This window comes from Mauremys mutica, chromosome 4, assembly GCF_020497125.1.
Source record: "Mauremys mutica isolate MM-2020 ecotype Southern chromosome 4, ASM2049712v1, whole genome shotgun sequence".
In the NCBI taxonomy this organism is placed as follows: domain Eukaryota; kingdom Metazoa; phylum Chordata; order Testudines; family Geoemydidae; genus Mauremys; species Mauremys mutica.
The window spans coordinates 52,407,040-52,429,204 of record NC_059075.1 but is presented as its reverse complement, the minus strand read 5'-3'; the positions used below and the strand labels follow the sequence as shown (position 1 = coordinate 52,429,204).

General features: G+C 39.6%; 1 protein-coding gene across 9 annotated transcripts in view; it reads right to left on the bottom strand.

The window, feature by feature from the left end:
* NOVA1 (NOVA alternative splicing regulator 1) overlaps positions 1-22,165 on the bottom strand; it is a 250,784-nt gene that overhangs the window by 218,312 nt on the left and 10,307 nt on the right. For 3 of the 9 annotated variants that reach the window (XM_045015315.1, XM_045015316.1, XM_045015308.1), the window contains exon 2: positions 16,719-16,862. Coding sequence is in view for 6 of the 9 variants with exons in the window: in XM_045015308.1 (XP_044871243.1) it covers positions 16,719-16,862 (144 nt within the window). In the remaining 3 variants the exon portion in view is untranslated. Of the gene's footprint in view, positions 1-8,818; positions 8,895-16,718; positions 16,863-16,958; positions 17,036-18,080; positions 18,217-18,877; positions 18,976-19,025; positions 19,806-22,165 lie in introns of those variants that run through there. The other 6 variants (XM_045015306.1, XM_045015317.1, XM_045015311.1 and 3 more) reach the window with 5 other exon arrangements.

Genomic DNA, 22,165 nt, shown 5'->3' with positions numbered 1-22,165 from the left:
TTTAAATGTTTCTTTCTGTAAGTAGCCAAAGAGCTCTCACTTAATATTAAACACTAAATAGTTTTGCTCCCATTTTCAATTTGTAAACAGTGCTGTGTATTTTTACGTAATATAATTTGTTTCCATATACAGCATGATTTAACAGAGACATTTTAGTAATAATTTTTTAATGAAAGTCTTTACTAATTATACTGAACACATTTTTGTTCTTGTTAATGAATTCAGAATAAGGATTAGTATAACAAACTCAAGATTTAAATGATGAACTATATTTTCCCTCAGGTCAACATGCCATGAAATTATGATCTGATTTAGTTCTCAAAGTTAGTGGGAATTTTACCATTGACCTCAACAGAAGCAGGATCAGACCCAGATAGTCAGGCATTCTAGAAGTATATCCAGTGGAGGTTGTAAAAATAAAAATTTGAGTTTACTTAAATTAATGATCATAAGTTGTTTTTAAAATGAATATCAAGTCCTCGATTCTGCAAACAACTGACTTCAGTAGAACCACTCACATGTTTAAAGTTGAGCACGTGTGTAAATGTTTGCAGGAACAGGGACCAAAAAGGGCAAGTTTCTTTATGGAAGAAATTAAAAACACCTTGATTAAGGGACACTTATCTTGGAAAAAAAAATAGATTTTTGCCTGAAATTGTTTAACCTAGCATTCAGTCACATAACTATGATACCTGAAACTTAGCAACATAAAAACCTTTCAGTTTATAAATCTGACAGCATGTTGTATAGGAACTGTTTAACTACTTTTCCTGCATATTTAATGGATTTCTTTCTTGCTGTAAAATTCCATATAAACATCAGGGCTTTCTGTTTAATATTAAATTTTTAAAAGTATTTTTAAACAAGTTTATGGAAACATTTTCATTGAAGAAACCTTTTGTGAAACAAGGTTTAATGAAACCTAAATTGACCTAAGAGAGTGTCTCTTTAAGAGAGCTCTTTTAGTAAGAATTTATTTTGTTTACTTTTATATTAGGACAAATTTGTTTTAAAAATTATTACAAAATGACCACAAAGAATTGAAAATATGTAACAATATTTCAGAGGCATAAAGAAAGAAAAAGTAATTCTTTCACTCAGGCTTAGAAAACCACCCACAATGAATCAAATAGCTCTGACAAGGTTGGCAACGACAAACATGCTTGCAAAGTATTGGTTATATATGGTACATACTAGTGATTTGTTCTGTTTCTAATGACAGGAGAATTAGTTTTTCCTCATTAATAAAATAAAACCTAATCTTTAGTTTAAAGAGACATTGTAATTTCATTTCAGTAGCCCAAAAGACAAGATGCACACATTTAGCAGGTTTATGACAATGACCTACAGAAAATTCCCCTATTCTCAAAAAATATCTGGTTGTAACTGAATATATTGCTTAGTGTTAATTGATGCATAGTTATATACAATATTGTAGGGCTATTTTTGTACTCAATATCTGTATGGAGAGAAAGGTATCCCTCTAATTAAATCTCATACAGCTTTACAAGGTTGGACCTTTCAGGCAGCTTCTATTAAAACTGTTCATGTCTGGAAAAAATACTCACCTCCTCTGGAGAAAGAAAATGAGAGCAACACAATATCCAGAGCAAAGTGATGCCACTTCCCTAACCATGAATATGAACATTTTTAAAAGAGAAGGTAAAAATCTATCCTCCTTCCCCAGCTCTCAATCCCCTCAGGCATTCAATTTCTCTTTTCTGAGTCAAGTTCTGTAGAACTGCAAAAACCTGACATTGCTATTTAATTACTCCCTCATACAACTCTCCCCCAACTAAAAAAGAAAATCCAAAATAATCTAAAACACTAATGTGGGGATATTCAGACTGGACATCTCTATTCCCTCCATCTCAGCAGCACTTACTTGAAGTTAGTTCTTGGGTGCAGAAGCTGACGGGATCTAGGTATCAAGGGAGGAAGAGTCTTCACATATCTCACTGGGAGATATGGGCAAATGGGAAATAAATTTGCACTATCACATGAACGCACACACACACATACACTCACACACACCTTGAAAGACATAAGAATTTTCATTCCTTTCAGCTGAAAACCATAGAAAGAGCTAGGAAGCAGCCAAGAACAGTATCCAGACTCCTCCTCTGTATGTCAGAATAGGAGTAAAGTGTTAGATCAGGTCTCTCCTAAAATAGTCTGAAGCAAGCCTGATGAAATACCTGGCTTCATCAAGCACAGGCTTCAGAGCCCAAGCTCCAGCCTGAGACAACTTCAAAGCACTGTCTACGCAGCTATTTTTAGAGCACGAGTGTGAGCCCTGCTTACCCAAGTCTGTTCATCTGGGCTGGGAGGCTCGCTGCCATGAACTATGTAGGCATACCCTAGTAGGTCATTCATTCCCAGAAGACTCAGCTACAGCAAAGTCAGGAGTTACTCCTCTCAACGCTGGAAGACCCAATTCTCTTCTCAGCTGGAGCAGAGGAGGAAGGGAGGTGATAATCCCTTAGAATGCAGCATTTAGCATTCAATCTGGTAAAAAAAAAAATTAAGTGAAAATTGTTGCCCTCTAAGAGATTATCACAATGGAACCTGCTTATAGCAGAGTGAAACTTTACATAAAATGAGTGAAACTTCAATAAAGAGAAATAAATTACTGAAATGTACTCAAGTATCTCGGTCTTTCACTATATACTCTTCAGTGGAGCTATGTACCTATTAATCTGAAACCCCCTATCTTATCATCTATAAGCACGGTAGTCTGCTTTCTCACACAACAAGAATACACACATCCAAAATGGAATTCTAAGTGGTTACCTCCTGGTTTACCCATAATATATCTATAGTGAATTAAAATATAGTTTAAACTGTTACCCCTATCTTACAATTAGTGATCTAATATGGCGTTTCCTCTTTGTGGCCTTACTCCCTCTGTAGCAGTGTTTCTTAACCTTTTTGATACTAAGGACCGGCTTGCTGCCATCCTAAGAGAGAGATCTCGGGACCAGTGCTGGTCCACGGATGAGTTGTTGAGAAACGCTGTTCTATAGGGTGCAGTTAATACAAAATTTGTATTAGCTACTAAAACTCACTCTAATAAACACACACATACACTCTCTCTCAGATAGCAATCACCAGCCTGCTCTAAAAAGATTTAATTCCCAAGACGAATAAGGAAGTGTGCTCTACAGTTATTGAGCAAGTAGAAAAAAAAACAAACCCAAACCTCATGACTGTTTCATAGTGCATGCAATTAACAAAAGAAGAGCTACTTTATAAGTGAAACCTGGAAGACATCTGTAACATTATTAGTTACCAGTAACTAGAGTTTTCTACCTGTATTGATCACACATCCCAATTTTTAAAGTCAGTTTTACTTTAGATACTAAGAATAAGAATATATTAAGATATTAATAACAGAGAACTTCATAGGTAAAGCCAGAGGGATCATTATCAAGTCTGATCTCCTACATAACACTGATGGCAAAATTTCACCCAGCAATTCCTATATCACACCTATAACTTCCGGTCGGGCCAACACATCTCTTAGAAAGACATTCAATTTTGATTAAAAGAGCAAGTGATAGAGAATTCACCATATCCCTTGGTAAATTGTTCTAATTGTTTATTGCCCTTACTGTTAAAACTTTGCACTGTGAGACACAGCATCCAGGTCACTACTGGACATTCAGGTCAAAAGCCAAATCCTAAAAAAAATCAGTGGTTTTCAGACAGCCAATACAGATACCAAAAGGATATGTGCTCATGATGCTCTCCACGATACAACACTATCAGCAGAGTTTTGCAGAAATTGGAACTTGAAAGTCAGTTTACTTGGGAAACCAACTAGTATAATAGGTAATGCTAGTCTACAGCAACATATGGACAGGCTTCTCAATCTAATAAAATCAAGTAAAGCAAAACAACTAAGGACTCAGTTTTGGTCTGTTTGACTTTTCAGATGGGGGAGGGCAAGGAGGAGATATACAAAGGGTCTCATACCTCCATTTTTGCTGACTGAACTCTGTGCCCGCAAATAAGTGCAAGACGAGGTGCTACCATTATATGTTCATCTCATCTGTCAGGCCCCCAAATTGGAAATCCTACCACTGGCACCCAAAGTTAACTGTAGAAATAAAACTGAAAGCTGCTGTCTAACATCACAAATTAAATGTGTTTTCCAATAGTAAAAGATGTCCATCTATTGAATTTGACATTTGAAAGGACAATACAGAAACAAAAAAGTGACACCAGTCACCAACATGTGTAGTCAACTGTTATTTTAAGACCTTAGCCAAAATGAAGCTAATTAGATAAGAGTACATCGTACTACCATTACCTATTAGACTATTATACTGCACACTATTTATGGATAGTTTTTAAGAAAGCCGATAACTAAAGCTAGAGCAGAATATGTCTTCCTGATTAAATAGAGAGTCTCATCGAGAACACACAAAATCAGTGCTGTGTCGCTGAAATCACTGTGCATGGGTTATTGAATGAAAATCACTGTGTTGATTTTAACCTATAGTGCCCCAAATGATTTAAGATCTAGTTACGTGAGAGACTGCCTCTTTCTCTATGAATGAGAGAGCACTGTTTATCCATGAATTCTCTAGCAATGCCCATAAACTCTGAAACACACTTTCCCACTTGGTATATCAAATTCCAGATCTGTTAGTCTACTGAACACAATGACAAGTTCCATCTCTTTTCCCTGAATATTTGGGGATAAACCAGAGGGAGGAGGGGAAAGAGAACTTTTATCCATTATTTTAATTATCTTGGCATGTATTGTAGAACTGGATGATGGTCTATTGTATTGCATATTGTGCATTTTAATTAACGTAAAAGCAACAGAAATACTAGATAGATAATTACAACGTTACAAATCTGAGGAAAATCTGGTATGCTTGAGGAAAAAGAAGTCTGGTGTTTCTTAACTTTTGACTCCTTGACTTTGCAATCTATATATTTGAAGTATACCACTTTTTCTTTAGAGTTATAAGTTCCCAAGTCTCATCTAATGCTTGTACTGCTTTAACAATAATACACAGGCCTCTATATAGGGGCGGCTCTAGGAATTCCGCCGCCCCAAGCAGGACGGCGCACCGCGCTCTGGCGGTCACCGGTCCCGCGGCTCCGGGGGACCTCTTGCAGACGTGCCTGCGGATGGTCCACCAGAGCCGCGGGACCAGCGGACCCTCCACAGGCATTTCTGCGGGAGGTCCACCAGGGCTGTGGGACCAGCGGACCCTCCGCAGTCATGCCTGCGGGAGGTCCGCTGGAGCCGCCTGCCGCCCTGCCAGCAAAATGCCGCCCCAAGCGCACGCTTGGCGCGCTGGGGTCTGGAGCCGGCCCTGCCTCTATATTTAGGTTGCCTAAAACTTTTAATTATAAAAGATTCTTACATCTGTTTTTGGAAGCTCCAATAACTGTTATTTGTAGCGGGTCATGGAAATTCAGCAAAGTGAAAGCTGGAGAGGCTTTGGGGGGGGGGGTCCTATGAAATTCCATTCAGATTCAACTGTTATACACTGTTAAAAATTGCCATTTTCCTTCTCTTGTGTTCCTCAGGAAAAATGTTGGCAACATGCCAGAATAACTGAACATGAACATGCTGCCATCAAAGAAACAGCTGCTACCACACATTGTGCTGGGAAGATTTCACCTACAGGTGCTCTTGGAAGAAAGTTACACTGGGCTGGATCTGGCACATGGACCCAGAATCCATCCCTCTCCTTCCTAGGGGCATCACGCAGGGCAGACACTCCCCCCAAACTCCTCCCAACCACCCAGCAAATGATGGCAGCAAGCTATATCACCTCTGGAATAACAGCCTTCTGCTGCAAGACAGAATAGCAGTCCTGTAGTTCAAGTGGCAGAAGTCTACGCTGTAGTGCTGAAGGTTGAGTTCCAACTCTGCTAACGATGCCTGCTACAAAATTTAACTTTTTTCCTATTTAAAAAAAAAAGTAGGGCTGTCGATTAATCACAGTTAACTCTCGTGATTAACTCAAAAAATTAACTGTGATTAAAAAAGTTACTCGCAATGTTTTAATCACGTTGTTAAACAATAGAATACTAATTGAAATGTATTGAGTATTTTTGGATGTTTTTCTACATTTTCAAATATATTGCTTTCAGTTACAACACAGAATGCAAAGTGTACTGTGCTTACTTTATATTATTTTTATTACAAATATTTGCTCTATAAAAGAAAAAGGAAATAGTATTTTTCAATTCACCTCATACAAGCACTGCAGTGCAGTCTCTGTCGTGAAAGTGCAATTTACAAATGTAGATTTTTTGTTCCAGAACTGTATTAAAAAATAAAACAATGTAAAACTTTAGAGCCTACAAGTCCACTCAGTCCTACTTCTTGTTCAACCAATGGCTCAGACAAACAAGTTTGTTTACATTTACGGGAGATACTGCTGCCTGCTTCTTATGTACAATGTCACCAGAATGAGAACAGGGTTCGCGTGGGACTTTTGTAGTTGGCATTGCAAGAGATTTATGTGCCAGATATGCTAAACATTTGTATGCCCCTTCATGCTTCGGCCACCATTCCAGAGGACATGCTTCCATACTAATGACGCTCGTTAAAAAAATGTGTTAATTACATTCGTGACTGAACTCCTTGGGGTAGAATTGTATGTTTCCTGCTCTGTTTTACCCGCATTCTGCAATATATTTTGTGTTATAGCCGTCTCAGATGATGACCCAGCACGTTTGTTTTAAGAACACTTTCACTGCAGATTTGACAAAACGCAAAGAAGGTACCAATGTGAGATTTCTAAAGCACTTGACCCAAGGCTTAAGAATCTGAAGTGCCTTCCAAAATCTGAGAGGGACGAGGTGTGGAGTATGCTTTCAGAAGTCTGAAAAGAACAACACTCCAATGGAGAAACTACAGAATATGAACCACCGAAAAAGAAAATCAATCTTCTGCTGGTGGCATCTGACTAAGATGATGAAAATGAACATGCATTGGTCCACACTGCTTTGGGCTGTTATCAAGCAGAACCCATCAGCCTGGGCACGTGCCCTCTGGAATGATGGCTGAAGCACGAAGGGATATATGAAGGAGGGAGGGATAGCTCAGTGGTTTGAACATTGGCCTGCTAAACCCAGGGTTGAGAGTTCAATCCTTGAGGGAGCCACTTAGGGATCTGGGGCAAATCAGTACTTGGTCCTGCTAGTGAAGGCAGGGGGCCAGACTTAATGACCTTTCAGGGTCCCTTCCAGCTCTATGAGATAGGTATATCTCCATATATTATGAATCTTTAGCACATCTGACATGTATATATCTTGTAATGCTGGCAACAACAGTGCCATGTGAATGCCTGTTCTCACTTTCAGGTGACAGATCAGAGTTCAGCCAATCACTCCAAAAAACAAGAAGTAGAAGTGAGTAGACCTCTAGGCTCTACAGTTTTACATTGATTTATTTTTGAATGCAGTTTTTTTTTTTTTACATAATTCTACATTTGTAAATTCAACTTTCATGATAAAGAGATTGCACTACAGTACTTGTATTAGGTGGATTGAAATATACGATTTTGTTTTTTACAGTGCAAATATTTGTAATAAAAAAATAAATATAAAGTAAGCACTTTACACTTTGTATTCTGTGTTGTAATTGAAATCAATATATTTGAAAATGTAGAAAACCTCCACAAATATTTAAATAAATGGTATTCTATTATTGTTTACTTGCACAATTAATTTTTTAATCGCTTGACAGCCCTAAAAAAAAAAAGTTATGTAAAAATATTGGAAGAAAAATGTTTCTAGTCATGAACTCAAAAGACAGAACATACCAGATTTATGGTTGCCTGCATAACCTTATTTCTCCCCCTTATGTCTATGCATGTGACACAGGTTCTCAAATTGGAGGGCACACAATGTATTCTGGGGGGTGGGAAGAGCTTGGTATGAGAAGCTTGAGAGCAGTGGCTGCTGGCTGGGCACCCAACTCTGTAGGCAGTACTGCTGCTGCTGGCAGCAGTACTGCCTTCAGATCTGGGCACCTGGCCAGTAGCTGCTGTTCTCTACTCTGCCTTAAGAGACAGTGGCCAGATGCCGGGGGGTGGGAGGGGTCATAAACTACTACAGACACAAAGAAAGGGGGGGTCCACAGTCAAATAATTATATGTTCACATCCTGTCCCTCCTCTCACCTTCCCCCCCCCCCCCAAGATAGAGAACTGATTCATTCAAGTCACACATTGGACACACAAAGGGAGCAGAATTAAGGCTGAATTAAGACTGGCATTTTCTAACTTTCTAGTGATTCAGTTCACAACCTATGTAATTATATATAAAAAGAAAACATTCATTTAAGTACTAGTACCTTTTTACCAAATATCTGCAGATGAGAGTTAAGTCATATTGGTGCAGTGATAGGAAGGAAACTTTGCCTGCCTAGTTCTATAGACAGAAAACTCCAGTCTCCTACACTGTCAGTACAGCATCTTTCAAAAGAACTGGAGTCACTAGTATGTAATTTTTGTTAACGAGTATTTTTCAAGAACTCTAGGGTGCATAATATACTTCTTGATCCAAGCCGAATAGGTGCCACTCTAAAGGAAGGGAGGGAATAGGGGGCGAGGCAGAGGTTATCCTGAATTTCAGAAGCTATTTATGAGGGAAATCACAGGTGCACTAAATGTCACTGAACTAGGCACAAAAGGAGTGCTTTTAAATGGGAACAAAGACACACAGAGGGTCTTTGTGTACTAATGTAATTAATGACTGACCATACAAGGACTCCAATTGGTGAAATATTATCAGTGGCCATAAATATCATTTTAGTTCTGCATAACAAATGATCTTACCTGAACGATTCTCAAAAAATGTCAAAACATTGATTGTGTTTTTCATCTGATCCTGTCAATGCTGAGATGACAGGCCCTGCAGGATGCAGTAACAGATCAATGATAGAAAACAGATGTTTAGTCTTTCCACAATGAAAATCTATAAGACCAAACAAATATAATTTTTTGTCTGAATATCAGGCTTCCTTATAATCAAAAGTTACTTCTAAATACGACAGTGAATATTCACATTTGTATACTATTTCTCTTCCTTGGTTGGAATAATCTGAACAACCCTCTTCAGATCCTCATATCTGAGGACTCAGTGTTTGTATTTTTACAGAGTGCCAACATATGACAATTAACCTGGTCCCTGACTCACATAAGTGGTACTTGCAAAGGCTATATTGGGCACATAGCCTCAAAATTTTTACCTGACCCAAGATTCTTTACAGATGATATACGGCATTTAATTGATAAAAAAGAGTAAATATAACTGGAAAATAAATATTGAAAAGAAAAAGGTCAAGTCATCAGTAATCTTCCAACTGGAAACAGACTTAGATACCAGTCCCAAAATGTTGCCCTTAAATGATCACTGACATGGGCCCATCATGTAATTTCAAAAGGAACTTAGTTCTTAAAAAATTTCCTTAGCAAGAGTACTCAGTATCAAATAATCCCTATTAAAAAAAAAAGTAGCCACATTTAATTATGGAAGATGTTAGGAGACTAGCAAGTTAACTGAACAACAGGTATTGAATTTAGATTGTTGATAAAATACGTTTTCTGTTTACTATTAGAAACTAGTAATACCAAAAGTGAACATTTTAAAATACAAGGTACTCTGACAAAACATTTTTCTTCAAATGAAAAAACACAAGAGCAATCTAACCAGTCTTTATAAACCTCTGAACAACAACAATTTGAAATTAGGATTCGTCAGGTTTTCAAAATTAGTATTAACTGTGTATACAGAAAACAAAACAAAAATAATGGAAAGGAGTAGAGCCTTATTAACCAGCGATCTGACATTTAAAAGGTCTCTCAGCTCGACACTATTTAGATATTTCTGTGTTGGAGTAATAGAAAGCATACATAAGGAACTTGATATAATTTCCTCACGGCTGTGCCACAGAAGCAAAGAGGAGGACTGTTAGTCTCAACGGAAAATAAGACTAATACTAAAAAACTGAAATCACAAACGTAAGTTTATTCAGACAACAAATTACCAAATTCCAGTTTAATATGATATACTAAAAATATGTAAAGAAAATGCTATACATAAATCAGAATTAAACAAGTCAAAGCGTACATTTAACATACCCCACTGCATAAATATTTTACAGTAAACCAGGAAGGAATTTTAAGTTCCCAAATAAAACGATCATTCAAACTACAATAGAAATGTGAAGTTAATTTTCCATTAAATATTTAACTATGTTTATTTTTAATTCTTATATTTCCCTCTCTCCCACCCAACTTGTCTGAACAATATAGATATTTCATTTATATACAACTATACTTCTGTTTTTATTTTGGTAACAAGAATATTTTTGTTAAGTCCACTATACTAGCAATCTATTCAAAAATCATAGTTATCAACTTTATTAATTCACAGATAAAGGTTTTCCTGTTTACCATTAATTACAGCTTTAAACAAAAGTATGTCAACATTTTACACTAGTATCTAACAAATCCGAGGCTGAAACCAAAAAGGCCCACCTACAAACAATCATCAATAAGGAGGACTTGAAAAGCAGTCTTTCCATTTCTGGTATGTATTGCATTTTATACCATGACACTGCAGCCTCAGAGGGTCAGATTAATTAAGATCAACAGCAGCTGCAGTGCAACGTGAGAAGCAAACTACCACAGTTCCCACCAGTCCAGCCCAATTACCTGCAGCATTCCAGCACTGGACAACTGACAACCCCCATGCTCTTTACCAAGTCATTCACTCCCACTGGTCTACTGATAAATGTTAAAAACAAGCTAACCTCTTTTTGAGAAGGGCTACAAAGTGGAGTGCACCTGCTGCAAGCTGCAATGATGAGTCCCAGAGAGATGTTTGTCAGTCAGATCTCTACAGATGTTGTTTAACTTCATACTAGAGCTGTATCCAAAGATGGAAATGAGACGGCAATCAGGCACAAACCCTCCTCCCAATCCCCCCCACAAGTTCTATTTCTAAAAGCTGTAGCCTGACAAACTTAAAGTAGAGTTTTTTGTTTCCTAGCCACTAAAAATAGGTGAGATTAAATTTTGTGGTGAACTACAATTGAGAATACTGACATCCATGATATTAATTAGCGAAGAATCAAGATCACTAAGGTCCTGATACAATTCCTTTTCCATTAACGTATTCAGGATTTACCTCCATTTAAATTAAAAAAAAAAAAAGCATGTTTCTCATATTACAGTAGTTGAGAGGAGAAGATTCTTTTTTATGAAAACTGAATTGCTGTTTGGAGAGTGATTTTTTATATATTGTCTCCAAGCCTTCATAATGTAGACCACAGATTAGTACATTGATCCTGCCTCCACAACCAACCAACCACTGACATGCTACATGGCAGTTCTGTACTATGTGCAAGGATGAAGAGTAGGGGAAATGGTTTAGATTGTCATTTTAATTCTTATACAAAATTATGTTTTTCTTAAACGATTTTCCCCCAGAATTCTGCAGTGCCCCAAAATGAGGGTGTAAAACACAGGTTTCTGCCGCATCCATTCAATTTACACATAACTTGACTATATGAAAAAAAACAAGTTCAGTATATTGTCATTAGGAACCCTTTAATCTACTTCTAAACTATAAAACATTCTCTGATAGAGAAATTCTGTCACATAATAAACAACAAGAATAAAGTTGGAGGCGGTTTTCATTTCCATGTGATGGTCTTAGAGTTTTGTTCATTATTCTGCTATCTTTATTTCGCGTAACAGGTTTGTATGAGTATTATTGTTAAGAGTTAGCTAGCCATTTCAATGCAGCACAAAAAGTCTACATAACTTATTTGTTTTCAATTTTCCTTTTTACTATTTTTGAAATTGCAAAGTCACTCAATAATTCAACAAAAAGTCAACCAAAGACCTATTCAGCTAACACAGAAAACCCCTTTCTTAGAAAAAATTAGATGCATAACACCTATAGAACATGAAATAATTAAAACTACTATAATCCTCTTCCAAATGAAGGGAAATTAGTAAGTAATAGACGCACAAGGGAGCTAGATGTACAACTCTCTCTAGATCACAGTGAGTGCAGACATTCATTTTCAGTTTCCTTTTGAATGTAAAATATTGAGGACCTTTCAGTTAGGAAGCTAACTTTTTTTTTTTAATTCTGTCCTAGTAACCAGGCAACTGACAGCTGTCCTATTGAGAATTCTCCCTCTGAACAGCTGGCAATCAACCCTTGGCTTTTTACTAGTAGAAAGCTAAGAAACTAGAACAAGTCTGCAAATCTACGCAGCTGTAAGAGCTCTATCCTAGAAACTCTTACTTACATGAGCAGTCCTTATTCATACAATTCTATTGTTGTAAATAGGATCACTCATGTGAGTAAGAGTCTGCAATATAGCTTGTCAAGCCTTAGAATTTATTTATTTATTATGAAGTCCTTACTTTCTTGTTGACAACGTTTCAGAAATCTGTGATAAAATTCTCAAATATCAGAGAATAAAACCCAAGATACATCAATACCCCAAAATGCTACAAGCTGAACTATTTTTATCCCATAATTCTCTTCTCTAGGTCTTAAGAAATAACATTTTCTCTTCATTTTGAATATTAATACTAATATAACCAAGTAAACTATTTGCAGTTTTGTTTTTTTAAAAGGAGTTGGATGTATTTTTCCAATGAGAACCTACTAGTTTCTAAACTAAAAATTAAAAATGTTACACCTCCTTTATTACACGAAGGGGAAAAAACAGTGGGGAAACAAGCTTGATGTAGCATGCCTTCATCCTGCCTAACACAGTATAATATGAGTAATGAAGCTAGATTTATTCAATTTAAATGTTCAGTAAAGTTGTGTATTTCACACTCAATTCACTTTCAAAAGTTTTAAAAGTCAACACACAAATACTTTTCAGAGGACAGTCACACCAAAGATAACTGAAATCATCTAAATAATGCACTAATTTATATATATCATTTTCACATGCAGGATGAATGCCTAAGACAATCCACTTAGTAAATACAAAACAGCATTATCAGACACAAAATATGTTTTGTATACTTTGCCTTTTTCTTAAGTGTGCATTTTGATTGTACGGAAAATAACTCTTCCACCTTAAATGTCCCATACCAAGTTTGGGGACTACCCGATTACAAGTTTGTCTTTCATAAAATAAAAAGCAGCTAATTTATTAATTAAGAGTAATAAAATATCTTAGCCCCAATTTCATCTTCATATCATTTTATCTATATTCTAATATATTTCAGTTAGCATATTACAACATATTTGAAAAACCATGAACCTAGCTCAAATTCACCCAAGCACTAAGCTTCTGAAGCTAGGAAAGATCCTGTTGCAAGATAAACAATGTGATTATATAATTTTACATAAGAAAGAAGAGTAAAGACATTCACTAGCAATGGTTTAGGAAAACAAGGAGGAATATACCTAGAGTGGTTTTCAGGCCAGCATTCTTTATATTTCTGAAAAATGGAGCACTGGATAAAACAGTGAGTTCAAACATGAGAAATATCACCTTGTGGTTCTCTTTTTACACTGTGCAAAATTTAAGTGCACACAAAACTCCAACTTTTCACAGCAATGCCTTCTTTAAACAGTTTTACTTCATTAATAATTAGTATCATGGCAATATCAGTATTTCAGATTTTGGATTAGAAGCCACTTGCCAAAAATAGAATTGGAACCTTGTAACAGAAAATGTTACTCCCACATTTTTTAAATAATTATAATTTCACTTCAGATTTATTTGTCGAGGTAGACAATATGAATAGAAAAGATTCATACATAAAATATATTCTAAACGAGATGACCAAAAAGTATAATCGTATGGGTCAATACAATTTTTAAAAAGTTACTTGATAATCTAGAGGGAAAGTGTCTTGCAAAGCAAGAGAAATAGGATTTACCAAAAAAAAAAAAAATTAAAAATAAAAAGAAGCCTCCTGATATGATACAACAGAAGACACACAACTGTTAATAAAGCCCATGAACTCTCTTTTACTTTATTGAACTAAAACATTTAATAAAATACTTTAGAAATACAGGCTTCTTTTCTACTTCTTATAATTAGATCTCTCTTCTTAATACTAAAGCTACCGTAAATAGTTTTCTTAAGCACAAACATAAAAATTATTCTGACAGACTTACTCTGTATACTGAATACCTGTACCATAAGAAACCATTAGATCACACAGTGAAGAACTCGTGACTAATATACCAATCCTTCACCCTTCCAAATCATCTATACTCTTAATAGCCGTGCTGAACTTTCTCTTTCAGTTACTCCTCTCCTTCTCACTAAAATTTAAGCTCAACAGCAACCTCACAAACATAGTGTTTGCAAAATAGATATTTAATGTAACTATAGATATGTTAGCCAACATGTTAAGGAACATATATTCACCCAAATAGGTTTTCAGATAACTGCATACTTCTATAAAAATATCCTCAATAATATGAATCATAGCCCTACATTTTGGACTAGTATAAGATTAGCATGGTTTTTATCCCTCATGTAAGAGGGCTGGAAGAAACCCAAAAAAGTCATCAGCTTGGAGAATGCCAGGACCTCAGAAAATTCCACAGGCTCGTGGACAAATGCAAACAGAAAGGCTAACAAGATCCAGCTACAAGAGAATCCATTTTTCTCATCTGTCCATGCTGTAGCAAATAACAGTCCATCTTAAAATTATGTCTAAATCATTAATTTGCTAAATGACCTACAGTATGGCTACATATATAAAACAGACTGTATAATGTCTAACCGGACATTGATCTATACTTGGTAAAATTAAACTGTACCAAGTCTTCTCTTGTCCTGGTATTTCCCTCAGAGAGAATCTGTTACGTCACAGAAACATTAGACATTTTTTTAATTCATCTCATTCTGGCTTGCCTAATTTTTAATTTTCAAAGGACACTCCTGCTGATCCTGCTGTATCTACACAATTTACAGAACAAAAAAGTATGTAATTCTGATTTAATCAGAAAAGAACAAAATAACTATGTTAGGGTACTGAACAAAAGATATAATCTTTGGTGCGTCCTTTCCAACTCACTGTAAATAAACTATAGTCAAATGAAAAGGCATGTAATTTAGTATTTGGAATACCCTTCATAAACACCAATTTTCTGTAACATCCTTGCACATCTGATACCACCTCATGTATAATGCAAAGAATCTATTTCATTTTCATCTATTGACAGTGAATTTAATTTACCATTGCAGCTCTTTTCCCAGATTACGTTATTAATTCCGCAATCAGGCTCTTTTGAATGATTTTATTTCTACACAGAGTTTTCACAATTCTGCACTGATTTTTTCACCCGAATACACCTTTCAGAATATAAGAATTGTGTGACCAAAACTTTCCTAAGGCAAAAAAAGTAAAGGCAAAACAACAAAAGTTTCTGAATGACAATGAATAGCAATTATAGAACTATTTCATTCCATAGAAAATCTAAACGTGTCCTTTTAATTGTGTTAGTACATTAGAACACTATAAATTGCATCCATAAGGCAGAAAAATAACAGGTGCATTTTCCATTTCCATATCAAAATGACAATTTCAAAATAATTACAATCTTTCCATAGAGAATAAATGATCCACTTCTGCTTGACAGTGAAACAGAGTGGACAGGAAACTGAAATACTCCAAATGCTCATGCTCTGCTTACACTCGTGCCAGCTGTCTTTGTTGTTTTAGAAAATTCAGTCATCTTGCTGAATTAGCTCACCAAATGCAAAACAGCTTTATCTTCTCTACAAAAAACAAATATCAACAATATCTAGGCACCTCGGCTCTGAATTACTAGCCACAGTTCAAAGTTGCAAAACCAGAACACTGGCAAAACGATAGCTGTGTAGTAAATTATTAGCAGTCAATAAAAAATTAGATAGATTTCAACTCAGACTAGAAGTCCAATTACTAGATACTAATTTGTTAATCTTTAGAAAGTCAAACTCTACATGGAACCACAGAAATATTTTGCAGAAGTTCAAAATGATGCAGCTCATTATGCATGACCTGCTATTTATAACATTTTGATCAAAAATGAGAAAAGACTAACAATAGGCACTCTGTGCATATAAATATTGAATGCTTTGTTGTTTGCGTAAATACAGTATGCACAAAACACACCTATTTTCTTATTCATCTGAAGTATTATATTTCCTTTCATAACATTATAGATTTTCCTTTTGTAGTCATATTAAACATAATCTAAAGAAAACATCTGAAGAGCAGTAGCACTTGTCCTCTTTACTTCACTCCAGGGCCAGTGAACAAACCAATGATGCAGAAAGAAGATACGTAAGGGATTTAAAGTAAATGGCCCATTCTTTAAGAAACAACCTCTCATTTTTATTTATTCTAGCTTAATTGCCTTACAATGATACCTGAAAACTTCAGAAAGACCCATTTTTAATGCCACCTGTCAAAGTTGGTTCTTTAAAAGTAGATTTTTTTTGGTAATAAACAGTGCTCAGAAAATATATTCACAAAAATGTTTTCCTACAGTAATATTCTAAATAAATTTGGCCATACTTTATGGCCACTAAATTATTAGATAGTACCCAGTCAATTCCATAAACAAATTAAGATAAGACAGTTCATATGCTCTGAGAAGATTACTCTTCAATGCATAAACCACACACATCATGTATGTATTTCCCTAGGGATTTAAAAGTATTCTGCTAATATTTGCACCTACCTGGGTAAAAATCTTTGGATTTAGACAGCTTGATGGTCGCCCCCGTCTCTTTCTGCAACTGAACAATTGTCTGTCCTCCCTTCCCAATTATAGATCCAGCAGCATAACTAGGTATGAGGACCTTTAGAAAATACTGGCCATCCTCTGAAAAATTGAGATATGCAAGGTTAATTTGGTTTACAAAACATTTGTTCTCCACCATGCCCACAAAAAAAAATATCAGTAAATAAGTGAACATACCTATTAATATGTGCACAACTATACATCTAACCAGTTGCATCATTCTATAAGAAATGCGTGGAATATGCATTTGCCATATTCACTCTGTGGAAATTAAAGAATCTATACATTTTCCTTAATTTTCTGAAAGCATGAAAACAAATGACAAAAATTGAGTTGTATTTCTGAAGGTGGAATTGTTGCAGTTCTATCTGTGGTTACCATGGTACAATGAAATGAATTGACCCCTTTAAAAAAAAAGTGCACAAAACGTGCATGACGACAAATCACACCCTTCCCTAAAAATACTGCTACAGAAATGCCAAAACTTAAAAAAAAAAGGAAAGAATGATAAAGTGATGGGCTCTTTGTTTGACATTAGCAAACGCATGAGAACAGTAATTACCTATTGCCTGCTTTCTTCTTAAGTGTGCAAAACAACTAGTTTCCTACCAAAAACCCACCCAAAATGTGGAGTTTTATTTTCCAAGCATTTTAACCACTGCCAAGAAAACAACTCAACATGGTGTGGATGGAATCACTTGGCTAAGTAATCCTGATGTATTTCTTTAGCACTTCTTAGGCGACAGTGATCTCTTTTAAGCTCATTAATTAAAAGACATTAAGAAGAATTTTTCCCAATTGATCAAAAGCTTAAATCCCTTATTTTAAATACACGTAAAAGTGATAATGCCAATCCTCCCACCACCACTGGATTAAAAAAACTACAATCAGAACAGGAAAATATATACAATGAATGAAACGAATGTTTCCCAGCCACATTTTGCAACTGTGCTCCCTTCCCTTACTGATCCAGCAGCAATGAGTCTAAGGACCTTTAGAACACTGGCTCTGAAAAAAGTTAAAGCTATACAAGGATAGGTTTTTTTTTTAATGACTGGAGGTCCTGAAAACCAATCTCCAATTTGATTTAATCTCAACATTTTATCATATAGCGTTCTCCATAAAGTTTGTTTAAAAAATAAACAGGAGTAGGTCCAGGTCCATCTCACTTTCCCTATGAAAGGGTATAAGCATCCCAAACAGTGCAGATGGAATACCACAGTCCCCATTTATATTATATATAGGTACAATACATTATAATACAGACTGCTTTTCTTAATATTGGATGAATAAATTCACCTCTGCCTCGGTGCATTGTTATGATGACTCCAGTGCAAATGAATAGAGAAGATGCTAGTCCCGTTATAACTCATCTCATCCAGGAAGAGCAGGATGTTAACTAACAAGTCACCGCACCAGAGACAACTCCCCCCACTCCAACACCCCCCAACCCCAACAAGCCAAATCAACGCAACAGTGTCACACTGACAGACGAAGTGAGGCCAAGGAAACGGGAAACCCCGGTCAAGATTTAAATCCAGCTTGTGAGGCAGCGGATGGAAAAGGCGGAGAGCGCCTTCGCCATCCCCCTGCCACCCAGCTGTCATTTATTTATTTATCTTCGCCAACGGATCGGGAGGGTGCTGGGGCAGCAGGAGCCCCCTGTGCCCACTCCAGCCCCTGTAGGGTCACGGCTGCACACCCACCCCAATGGATACTAAACCCCAAAGACTGCTAGATGCTGAAAACCGACGCCATTTTGATGAATGATAAGTTTAAGGCTGCTGCACCCCAGGAGAAGTGCCCCCCCCCGCCGGACGGAGCCCCCTCCGCAGCCTTCAGCGCGGCCCCGGGGCAGAGCCGCTTCCCCGGCCGGCCCGAGCCGCGCTGCGGGGTCAGGAGGTGGCTGTGTCCAGCAGGGGGTGAGTGCTCCCGGGGTGCAGCCTTCCGCTCCCCTCCGGCCCCCGGCCCTGTGGCGCGGCCCCGTCCGCGGGAGGGCAGGGAGCCGGGTCCCGGCAGCTGCAGGCGGCGTAAGGCTGGTTCAACCCCCCACCCCCCGGGAGTACCGGGCGCTCCCCCCCCCGTTCGGTTTTTACCCTTTTGGAACAACTGCGCCGGACCCCCTGTGAATTCTCCGGGGCAGTTCAGCCCCCCGGCCGCCGGGAAGGGCCTCCCGCCGGGGCAGGTAGGAGGGAAGGTGGGCGGGCGGGAGGAGGGTGCTGCGGGGGGAGGGGAGATACCTACCGCCCGTGTTGGTCCTCTTGGTGCTGCCGGCTTCGGGGGGCGCTTCGAGCGGTCTTTTGCGGGAGTCCGGCGGGTCCAAGTCTATGGGAACCCCGGTGTGGGTCCCGTTCTGCTGGATGGGAGCTGCCGCCATCATGTTCGCCGCGGCCAGGAGCAGAATGGTCTCTTCCTTGGGGAGGCGGGGGGCCGGGCGGGGAGGGGACGGGGCTCGTCCCGTTCTCTGTCCCCCCTCGGGACGGCAGAGCTCCGCGCGGGGCGCCGAGGATGCTCTGGGGCTGGCGGGGCTGGCCCGGGGGGGAAGGGGAGAGAAGGCGGCGGGACTGGCCGGAGGAGCAGCTGCAGTGCGGTGCCAGGAGCAGAAGGGAGACGGGGGGATCGGAGGGGGGAGAGGGGAAGCGAAGGAGTGAGACAGAGGAGGAGGAGAGGAGGGAGAGTGTGAGTGGGAAGGAGGGGAGGGGAGAGAACGAGTGAGACGGGAGGGAGGGAGCGATGGGGATGGCAGGTGAGCCAGCGAGTGGGAGTCTGCCAGAGGATTCACGCTGCCTCCGTGCCCCCTTCAGTCTCTCCCTGCTCTAGTCCTGCGCCGGGGGCTGGTGCGGCGCGGCTGCTGCTGGGGGCTGCTCTCGGGCTCTCATTCTCGCTCGCACTTACGGGGCTGCGCGCACCGGGGTGGAGGCTGCGCCGCGCGCACGCAGAGCTTGCCGGTTCCTCCGTGCAGCGGGGCCAGCCAGCCTCAGCGGCAGCTACACGCAAGGAAGGAGAGAGACGGGGGAGGGGGCCGAGATTTTCGGGGGAGGGAGAGAAAAAGAGAGGCGGGGCTTCTTGGGAAGATAGGCGGGAGGCTGGGCCAATCGGATGTGGAAAATGTGAGGTTCGGATTGAAGCGTTTAGCCAATCAGAAAGGGCGGGCGGAAGTCACAGCAGGGCGGGGCGGGGGGCCTGAGGGAGCTGAACCTCACGCTGGGGTGGGCTTGCGGCCAGTGTGCCACTGCTCCGGCGGGCATGTGGGGAGCGCGCCCTCGGGCTTAGCGCTAACCTAACAACACATACCCTAACAAGTGCCTGGAAACAAGGTGCCTGTGGTTGGGGAGTGAAGACTGAAATAGCCGGGAAACGTCCTAGTTAAGGTTCCCTTCCTTCATCCGCACTATTTCTAGGTTAATGTCTTTCCATGCAGGAGCATAACTATTTCTCCCACAGTGCAATAGGATAGTACACAGGTATTTTCCACAGCCTTAGAAATCCACGTGTAGTCCGCATCTTTGGGTATACCAGAAAATGAAACACTGAAAGTCATTAATATTACACACCATGCTCCGTGCCTAGGGTCCTACCAAATTCATGATCCACTTAGATCAATTTCACAGTCAGAGGATTTTAAAAATAAATTTCATGATTTCAGCTATTTAAATCTGAAATGTCACAGTATTGTAATTGTAGGGGTCCTGACTCCAAAAGGGGGGGTAGTGCTACTGTTACTTCTGCACAGCTGCTGGCAGCAGCGCTGCCTTCAGAGCTGGGCAGCTGGAGAGCGGTGGCTTCTGGCTGAGAAACCAACTCTAAAGACAGAGCCACCATCAGCAGCAGCACAAAGGAAGGATGGCATGGTATGGTATTGGCACCCTTACTTCTGCACTGCTGCCTGCAGAGTTAGGCCCTCAGTCAGCAGCTGCCACTCTCTTGCCACCCAACTCTGAAGGCAGCAGCACAAAGTAAGAGCAGCATGGTATGATATTGCCACCCTTACTTCTGCGCTGCTGCTGGTGTGGCGCTGTCTCCAGATCTGGGTGCCCGGCCAACAGCCGCTGCTCTCCGGTCGCCCAACTCTGAAGGCAGCACAGAAGTAAAGGTGACAATACTGAGACACCTCACCCCAAAAAAATAACCTTCTGACCTTCCCCCCTGCAACTCCCTTTTTGGTCAGGACCCCCAATTTGAGTAATGCTGGTCTCCCCCATGAAATCTGTACAGTAAAGGGTAAAAGCAAACAAAAGACCAGATTTCAAGGTCTGTGATGTGTTTTTCATGGATTTGGTAGGGCCCTATCCATGCACCTTGGATGATGCACCTAGGAAGATGGTCAGAAATTATATAATAGTAACATTCAACGCCATAAAGGACCAGAGTTGTAACTATCTCTTTCAGATTTATTTTGGCATTAACCGAAACATCACTTTGGAGGAGAGCTCAACACCAGATAATTTCTTAAAGCCCACTTTTCTATGAATTTACAGATTTACGCCACAATCCTGCAAAGACTTATGCATGTGTTTAGCTTTAACTACCTGAGTACTGCCACTACAATAACTCTGCACACCCGTTCTGGCCAAAAGTTGTCACTTTGTTTTGTAGTCAAATCACACTGCAGAATGGCACTGTGAGTGTTAAAAGCAACGAAGAGTCCTGTGGCACCTTAAAGACTAACAGATGTATTGGAGCATAAGCTTTCATGGGTGAATGCCCACTACACCAATCCCACTAAATATCTAGTAGTGTGCCCTGCGTACCACAAGGTAGGAAGCACTAGTCTTTACAGGCTCTATGACAGTTTATGGGGACCCACCATGCTGTAGAGCAATGGTTCTCAACCAGGGATCCGGGGCCCCCTGGGGGGTTGCAAGCAGGTTTCAGGGGGTCCGTCAAGCAGAACCAGCATCAGACTCACTGCGGCCCAAGGCAGAAAGTTGAAGCCTCACTGCATGGGGCTGAAGCTCGAGGCCCTGAGCCCCACCACCTGGGGTTGAAGCCGAAGCCTGAGCAGCTTAGCTTCATAGGGCACCCTGTGGTATGGGGCCCCAACCAATTGCCCTGTTTGCTACCCCGTCTTTTATATGCAGAAAATCAGTTGTTGTGACACAAGTGGGCCGTGGAGGTTTTATAGCATGCTCGGGGGGGAGGGCCTCAGAAAGAAAAAGGTTGAGAATCCCTGCTCTCAACCTGTGGGCCGCTTGTAGCCCAATCAGCATACAGCTGTGACCCATGTGACATCCTCAGGGCCATACAGGTAGTATATATATTGTGCAGATGCGGCTCACATAACACACAGAGAGCTGCATATGCAGCCCACAATGGTAAATAGGTTGAGAACCACCACTCTAGAGAGAATTACTTTACTAAGCCTGCCAGAAACCATAAGGAGG